Below are 8,948 nucleotides of genomic sequence, written 5' to 3'. Positions count from 1 at the left end.
CTCACCTGGGATGTGGTGCCCTAAAGGAAGGCCGGTTTCCTCTGCTCTGTGTGTGTCTCAGTCATCCTCCCGACCCCCCCCCCCCCGCACACACACACACTTTCAGTGCCTGGAGTTGTGCCACCTCCTCATGCTCCAGAGCCCCCAGGCCCTTCTCGGTCCCCGACAGTGAGCCAGGTACAACTGTCCCATTTAATCCTTCCAAGAAGCCTATGAATGGATATAGATATAGAATAGATATAGAAAATGAGGGTGGGGGTGTGGGGGTGGGGTCTGTCTGATGGTGGGGCAAAGGTGTAATGGCCAAAGAAAAGGTATCTTAAGACCGACCAATGAAACAGGCAAATCCATAGATTATAACAGAATTGATTACAGAGTAATTTACTTAGGGGAAGATTGGGTCAGAGCAGTACTAATGATTGACAAGACAAAGGGACAAAGAATGCAGTAGTACCAGGGCCATACCTCCTGGTGGTCTTGTGATAGATGATTGTTTATAATCGATACCATCACTAGTTTGATATTTATCTCAGTTGTCATGCCATTCCAGGTATTACTAATGAAAGTGTTTATGGCTATATTTTAAGGAACACAGAGAACCATCAACTAGAAAGCTTTGATACGTTTACTAAGGACAGTCAGGTTGGCTAACCACAGCATAAAACAAAAAATGAAATCTGGGACACAGAGATGGAGTCAGTTTTGTTCACATCTATGTCTATACAGTATCACTTTGCCCAAATTCAGTTAGACAATGGAGTGTGGTCCTTAGCAAATATGTGATTTGCAAATATTTTTCCCATTCTGTGGGTTGTCTTTCATTCTCTTGATAGTGTCACGGTGCACAAAAATTTTTTAAATTTTGAGTAAGTCCTATATATTTTTTTCTTCTATTGCTTGCACTTTTGGTGTCCTAAGAAACCATTACCAAATTAAAGGTCATGATGATTTATCCCTATGTTTTCTTCTAAGAGTTTTATAATTTTAGCTCTTACATTAGGTTTTGATCATTTGAGTTAAATTTTAGTGTGAGGTAGGGGTCCAACTTCATTTGAGTGTGGAAATCCAGTTGTCCCAGAACCTTTTGTTGAGGAAACCCTTCTTTTCCCATTGAATGGATCTAGCCTCCTTGTCAAAATCGATTGGCCATCGATGTATGGGTTTACTTCTGGACTTTCAATCTATTCCATTGGTTTATGTCAGTACCACTCTGTTTGGATTACTGTAGTTTTGTAGTAAGGTTTGAAATGGAAAAGTGTGAGTCCTCCAACTTTGTTCTTTTTTCCCAATATTTTTTTGGCATTTGGGGTCCTTGCAATTCCATATGATTTTTAGGATCATCTTTTCCATTTCTGCAAAAAAATAAGGAGTTTTTTATTGGTTTTTGTTTTTTGACACTTTGATAGAGATTGCATTCAATCTCTGGATTGCTTTGGAGAGTGTTGCCATCTTAATAATATTAAGTCTTCCAATCCATGAATACAGGATGTCTTTCCATTTATTTGTCATCTTTAATTTCTTTCAGCCACGTTTGGTAGGTTTCAGTCGACAAGTCTTTCCTCTCATTGGTCAAGTTCATTTCTAAGTATTTTATTATTTTTGATGCTATTGTAAAGGGAATTGTTTTCTAAGTTTTCTTTTCAGATTGTTCGTTGCTAATGTAAAGAAATACAACTGAGTTTTGTGTGTTGATCTTTTATCTTGCAACTTTGCTGATTTATTTGGTCTGATAGGATTTTTGTTGGGATTCTTTACCATTTTCTCTATATAAGATCATGTTATCTGCTAATATAGTTTTACTCCTGCCTTTATAACTTGGGTACCATTTATTTCTTTGGTAGCTAATTGCTCTGGATAGGACTTCCAGTATTCGCTGGAAGAGGCAAAGGCAGGCATGATTTCCCTGCTCCTGATCTGGGGGGAAAGCTTTCAGTCTTTCACCATTGAGTATGATGTTTGCAGAGGGTTTTTCAAGGGAGACTTCCCACATAGATGTCCCTGTAGATGTTTACAAATTTTTGTAGTGCCATAAGAATGTTTTTAATTAATCACAAGTTCAAATTGTGTTGGGTTGTTCCTATTATAAATCACCTCTTTCATTCTCTGCCTTTGAGACTTTATCCCAATACTGGCTGCCAGATGGCGCCACAGGCACCTCACAGCAGTGCCTGAAAGCCAGAGCTCACTGTGGTTGAGTGATTTACCATCCCGTATTTTAAATGTTTTTTCCCTCTCAATTTAATCTTATTGTTCATTATTTTTTTGTATAACAGGAAGATATGTACATATATAAATATTTTTATTATCACCATTATTTCTATGTGATACTGGGTGTTCCTGCATAGAACATAATTAATTGTATTAATATTTTTGACTGGCTCATTAACTTAGAATTGGTATTTAGCATCACAGACTAAATTTGATTTTTTGAATTCATAAATTATTGTTTTTCAGAAACCAATAAAAATGTTCATATCCAAATGCATAATTGTAGAACATTAGTTCATTTACAGAGTCAGAGAGTCAAATTTGCAAAGTGGTTTTAGTATATGAATCCAAAGATATTTTTCTGAAATTTTCAGAATTCTGATTAATAAATTAAATGGAAATTCATATTTTGGTTCTTTCTACTTAGTGTATATATTCATTATTTTCAAATGAAGAATGTCGTTAAGCATAAAGAACAAAATATTTTGGAAAAAAAATTTCTGAAGTCATTAAGTCCCCTAATTATTGTATTATTAAACACATTCAACATTACAGATATTCATTTTTCTACAGAACTGGACTTTTTGAATAAAGCTAGAAAATCACAAGACAAATTCAGTTGTCAATTATAATAAGAGCAATTTTATAGCGCTTTCTACATGCCAGCCCGTTCTGAGCACTTTACATGTAACAGCTCATTTAATCCTCAGCATAGCCTTAATGGGTGGGTACTATTATCCTCATTTTAAAAATGAGAAAACTGAGGCTCAAAGAGGTGAACTCACTTCCCCAAGGTCATATAGCTATTAGCACTTAAAAAAAAAGTTGACTAATTAGTCAATGTAAGAAGGTTATCTAAAATGTGAATGTATGTACCCCAAAACTCTCTTCTTTACCCTAAGTGTGGCCTAGTGATTGCATGTACGGTCCCCAAGATGGGGAAGTAGGGCAGGTGCAGGTTAGTGGGGGAAGATACTAAGCTCAGTTTGTGATGAAATGGAAGAATCTTCCACGTCAGAGAAACCACCAGGACATTGGGGGCTCAGATTGCTGGGTCAGTGACAATGAAACAGGCTAAAGACCGGGACTCCTGGTTAAAATCCTAGAGTCCCTGAGTTGCATCATTGGCAATGACAACGAATGTCCTATTTGGCATTTTATTTCAAAATTACAGCGAGAAAAAAAAAATCGACAGCACTTGGGAGATCCGGCCTGAGAACGGAGAGGTGCAGAATCCGGGCCAAGGCATATCTTTGACCCCACAAGACAGAGCAGCGGGGAGTTCAAATCCCCCCAGGCCTGAGAGGCAGAGGGAGGGGCCACGACAGGCTGGGTCCGGCCCTTATGGCTTTGGGAGTGTAGCAACCACGTGGGGGCGCCAGAGACACAGGCGTCCGGACCCCGGCTTTTTATGTAATATTGCACTTCAGGTGAGTCACTGGTAGGGAAGGGAGGGTCCAGCGGGGACTAGATGCTACGGGTCGCTGGATCCGAGGGGTGGCCAGGTACAGCCCACAGCGTCACACCGGGAGCATCCACTCGTGGGCTCCTGTTCCGTACTGCGGAACAACAGAGGCAGAGCATGAGAGGGAAGCTATACTGCAACTCCCAGCAAGCCCTGGGGCATCCCACAATGAGTGCTTGCAGAGTTGCACCGCAGGCCCTCATAGGAAATGTTGTCTACTTCTCCGAAGGCTGCCAACAATCATGGGGAGGAGGAATGTTGCAAAGATGGCGCAGAGGCTTAAGGGAGATGCAGTTCTGCAAAGAGGAGTTCCTGTAAGGCCCTGAGGGCTCCTGGAAAAAGTTGCTTTCAGCTGAGAAAGCCCAGATAGTCCAGAGAAGTGTAGTTCTAGGTCCTGATGAACAGTTTACAGAAGCTCACAGGAAAGGTAGCTCTAGATGAGAGCCAGGGCTGGAGCGCAGAGGTTCTCAGGAAAGAGATCTCAACTCAGACCAATGGAAATACTTCCAGAGGCCTATGAGTGCAAAGTCTTGGGCCCCAAGGGGGCCCAATGTCCAGAGGCTTGTAGGAGAGAATTCTTGGGCCAAAAGGATAGCCTAGGGTTCCAGGGGAATCCATGGAGAGCACTCTTCTGTGGCCAGAAAGCTGGCTTACAGTCCTAGAGGCTCATGGGAAGGGGACTTCTCCCACTGGAAGGACACTCAAGGGGTACAGAGGTTCAGGGAAGGGGGTTTCTCAAGCCAGGACTTCAGAGGCTGGTGGGAAATGGTCAATGGGCCCCAAGAGGTGTTGTAGGCCACAGAGGAAAGCCAACTCAGACCCAGGACCCAGAGGTCAAAGGGAGGGGCCATTACCATGTCCTGGGACTACTGAAGAGGGGATCTGCTGTCAGTCCCAGGCTCATGGGACATGAACTTCTCTGGGGAACAAGCATCCAGCCCATCTCCCAGCGAGTGCAACTCACCTGAATTGCCTTTAGCTCCTTCTGGAAGCGGAGGATAAGCTCAGGCCCATTTTTCATGGTGGGAATGTGGAGATGCTGGGGAAGAAAGTGCCATGAAGACAGTGCCCTGGTCCCCTCATCTCTCCCATCCCCAGTGGCAGCCCCACCTCACCTTGCCTTGGTACAGGATTTGGTGCACAGGGCAGACCTGGCAAGCGGTGCCTGAGCCAAAGACTTCCCGAACCCGTCCCTCCTCCAGTGCTCGCACAACCTCCTTCATGGTGATCTTACGCTCTACTACCCGGAACTCACCCTGCAGGGCAAGAAACAGATATGAGCCCAGCGGGCCTCTCCCACCCTGAGGACCGTGAAAAGACAGCGACCCAAAGGGGGAGTCACACCTAGAGACAGGCCAGTGCGCCCCAGCCGCCGCCACATCCCCCTGCTGCACTGGCCCCCCCAACACAGCAGTACCCCATCACTCCCGCCACTGGAAGATCCCACACCCTCACCCAGGTCTGAGCCAAGTCCAGCAGACTCTGTCTGACTACTCCAGGCAGGATGACACCGTCCAGCGGTGGAGTCACCAGTTCCAGCACTGAGTCAGGTGTAAGGGATGGGGGTGTTACCTCATACCCTACCATCCTCTTAGGGGCCACCCCACCCCCATCCCTGAAACCTGCAATCTACTAGGAATTATGGCACCACCCACTTCCACCAGGGCTTGGGGTGGGTCATGGGTGGGCTCACCCCCATCCTCGTAGGTCCAGTAGATGAAGATGTTCATGGTGCCCACTTCGGTAAGCTGGTGGTCAGGCCCATACAGCCAGAGGACCTGTTCACAGCCCTTCTTTTTCGCCTCCTGCTGCACAAACACTGTAGGCCCATAATTCCTGGTAGAGAACAATACGGACAACCAGGGAAGTGAACCCCATCATTCTCCAACATAGCCCTACATGAATCTTTCCATACCAAGGCTGACCCCACTCCTCCCCAATTCACAGTCCTCCCATGGCTCCCCAGTGCCCCCAGGACAGAATCCCTGGCCAGTAGCTTGGGGTCAAGGACCTAAGTGGTCCGTCTTCCCTTGGCCCCGTCTTCCCACTCTCCAGATCACAAGTGTATCACTGTTTCCTTTGCTGGGATCACCTTCCTCATCCAATTCCCCAACTGTCTTTCAAAACCACCAGTGATGTTACCTACTCTTGGAGGCATTTCTGAACCTCCAGGCCTTCCCTGGGCTCGAATAAATTGGGCTACCTCGATGATTTCCCATGTCACCTTGTTATAATACTGTCTCTCACCCAAAGCTGACCTCTCCCCTCACCTGCTCACAAGCCTCCCATAGCTCCCCATCACCTCTGGGACAGGATCACGGCCCCTCAGACTGGTGTTCAGGGCCTGGCCTGCTCTGTACGAGACTTATTTTCCCTCCCTGACAACTTCTGTGCCTCTGCCCCTCCTCCCTGCCCCCACACATGTGGTCCCCAGGATTATTTACCATCTTTTGTACCTAGGAAACTGTCTCCTTCCTACCCATCAGACTCAGTTGATGTGTCACCACCTCTTTAGTGAAGACTTTGAAAATGCCCCAGTCACCTCCATGAGACCACATGCTGCCCTGGACATTGGGGCTCCCAAGCTGGTGGGAGCCCCTGGAAGGCATGGCCAGGGTCTGACTCATCTGTGTCCCCAGCTTCACTTACCACAGGGCCTAGCCCTCAGGAGAGCTCATGGGATGTCTCTGAAAGGACCTGAAAGAACTCCCAACCGCAACACTTGCTACCCCAATATGCCCTTACCCCCTCCCTGCCTTGATCGCCAACCAGGAGACCTTCCCTGCTGTCCTGAACCAAGGACCCTGGTGAGACAGACTTACACAGACAGTTCACACACACGGTGATGTGTGCTGGAGTCCCAAGGGACTATGTGGGAGCTAGGTGGGGAAGGAAGGGGCGGCGAGCCTGGGTGTTCAGAGGAGGCTATCTGGAGATGAGAGCAATGAACTAAGTATAAAATTAATTTCTAGGGGCTGGCCCAGTGGCTCAGGTGGTTGGAGTGCCGTGCTCCTAATGCCGAAGTGGCCGGTTCAATTCCCAAATGGGCCAGTGAGCTGTGCCCTCTACAGCTAAGATTGTGAACAACGGCTCTCCCTGGAGCTCGGCTGCCATGAGCAGCCAGAGGTTGGCGTAAGCTGCCGAAGGCTACTGTGGGCTGCGCAGGAGTGGCTAGTGATCAGTATGAGTGGCCAGCAGCCATTGTGAGTGGCCAGCAGCCAGCAAGAGCTGCCCTGAGCTGCTGTGAGCAGCTGACCCGCGACCAACTGCTTCAGCCGGGGGAGTGCAAGGCTCATAACACCAGCAGGGGCCAGGGAGCTGTGTCCTACACAACTAGACTGAGAAGCAACAGCTTGAATCGGAGTGGGGTGGGGAGGCAGAAGAAGGGGAAAAAACAAAAAAAATTAATTTCTAGAGGATTCCTGGGTACCAATCCCGGTTTCCCCACTGACATCCACCCAACACTTTCCTGTCTCTGAGCTGGTTTGTGCATAGTGCTTAGCGAGGCCTGCGCGCACACACCGTCCTGGGCCACCACAGTGCCAATTTGCAGGCAGAGTTGTCCCCAGCCATGTGAAACAGGATGGGGAGGATAATGGACATCCAAAGACATAGCCCAAAGCATGGGCACTGGCCCTGTGTCTCCAACATCCAGTGTACCAGACGTGCAGGGTGGAGGCAGGACTACTTACCCACCCAGCTTGCAGTCGCCGACCCCACCCACCCAGGCCCGGATGAATGTTGGGTCAGCCAGGAGGGAGACAGGGCTCATGGCATCTCCAGGGAAGTATGAGTCCACAGGGCAGAGAATGACGAACAGAAGGGCTTGTGTGGAACGGGCGACACCTAGCGAAGGCTGAGATGGGCAGGAGGGCATTTCAGGGACCCAGGAGTCCAGACCCCCAGCCCCTCCCCTGACCCAGGAGTCCGGGTCCCCAGCCCTTCCTTTTGGGACCCCCCCACCCCAGTCTGGTTTCCTAGCCCCGCCCCACCTCCAGCCCTGAGGATCGTGCCCACCTCATTCCCAAGGAACGCAGGCCGCACATAGAGGCTGGCACCGACGCTGTCAGGAACCCAGTCTTTGTCCACTTCCACCAGCCGGCGGATGCACTCGAGCAACTCGACCTTGTCGAAACTCTGCACAGGATACCGACAAGTCAGGGTTCCCTCATGGCCCTCCCCCTCGCTGCACCCCACGCCCTCCTCAGCCCAGACATCAAGGACCCCTCACCGGCAGGCAGAGGCGCAGGGCCGAGCGCAGCATCCGGTCCATGTTGAGCCAGGGTCGGAAGAGGCGCACCCTGTGGTCGCTGCCTTTGAACGCCTTCATACCCTCAAAGAGCTGCGGGTAACAGATGAGCGGGTGGCTCAGGGACCACCTCAGACAGTCAGGAAGAGACAGTGAGAGACACCAAGACAGACGGATACACAAGCATAGAGACGCAGAAAGAAGCAGAGACAGAGAGCTGGGCAGAGACGAACCCGCTGAGCACAGAGGAAGAGAAAGAGAGAAGAAAGAAACAGATACAGAGACCCAGAGAGACAAGGAGGGAGACACTTGAGAAAGCAAAGGACAGAGACCAGAGAAAAGAGAACAGAGAGACCCAGGGACAGAGGTGCAGAGAGAACGCAACGTTTAAGCCATGTTACTGGTACTATTTCTTGGGACTGGATGATGGCCTGGAAGTTACGTTTGTAGAGTCCGTGTATTTTTACAGAAACACTGAAATAGCTATGGATGAAATAATATATAACGTCCAGGATTTGCTTCAAAATCCTGCAGAAAGGGGGAAGTCCAGATGCAATGAGATGGTGACCAACCAAGTTAACTGGTGAAGCAAGGTGATGGGGGCAGGGGGCGCGGGCCCTAATCACTCTACTTTTAAGTTTGAAGTTTCCCCACAATAAAAACTTTTTTTTCAATACAAAAAAATTCTGATCCCCCGCAGGCTGATGTTCCTCCCACCTCCCCACTCCTACCCTCATCCCCGACCTTCCAGGTCCCACAAGATCTGTTTTCACCTCAACCTCCTGTACTCACACTGCCCACTGGGACCCCCTTGCTGCCACCACGGCCACCTCCTGCTCCCAGATTTTGTACTTGTTGGATCCTCTGCTAGGAAACTCTCCTCCTCATGTGTCTTTCAACTCACCTCTTAGGCCTCAGCTTAAATGTCACATCCTTCCTGGTGTAGCCTCATTCCCAGACAGGTCAGGACACCCTGATTCTTGCCCCATGGTTCCATGTTTGCTTCTTTAACATCTGCTTCCATAC

General features: G+C 48.6%; 1 protein-coding gene across 3 annotated transcripts in view; it reads right to left on the bottom strand.

Annotated features, from left to right (window-relative positions):
* Nucleotides 1-607: 607 nt before the first annotated feature.
* Nucleotides 608-8,948, bottom strand: part of BCAT2 (branched chain amino acid transaminase 2) — a 16,535-nt gene continuing 8,194 nt past the window's right edge. The window contains exons 3-10 of one of the 3 annotated variants that reach the window (XM_088800050.1): nt 7,905-8,015; nt 7,691-7,810; nt 7,366-7,529; nt 5,367-5,509; nt 5,129-5,214; nt 4,789-4,929; nt 4,638-4,712; nt 608-1,352 (exon numbers count right to left, since the gene is read on the bottom strand). In XM_088800050.1, the coding sequence (XP_088656176.1) occupies nt 1,338-1,352; nt 4,638-4,712; nt 4,789-4,929; nt 5,129-5,214; nt 5,367-5,509; nt 7,366-7,529; nt 7,691-7,810; nt 7,905-8,015 (855 nt within the window). In that variant the 3' untranslated portion in view covers nt 608-1,337. Of the gene's footprint in view, nt 1,353-3,351; nt 3,970-4,637; nt 4,713-4,788; nt 4,930-5,128; nt 5,215-5,366; nt 5,510-7,365; nt 7,530-7,690; nt 7,811-7,904; nt 8,016-8,948 lie in introns of those variants that run through there. The other 2 variants (XM_074316136.2, XM_074316137.2) reach the window with 2 other exon arrangements.

The sequence above is a fragment of the Rhinolophus sinicus genome, chromosome 8 (genome assembly GCF_057876585.1).
Source record: "Rhinolophus sinicus isolate RSI-liver-muscle chromosome 8, RSI-T2T, whole genome shotgun sequence".
Lineage (NCBI taxonomy): Eukaryota > Metazoa > Chordata > Mammalia > Chiroptera > Rhinolophidae > Rhinolophus > Rhinolophus sinicus.
This window is presented reverse-complemented; position numbering and strand designations above follow the sequence as displayed.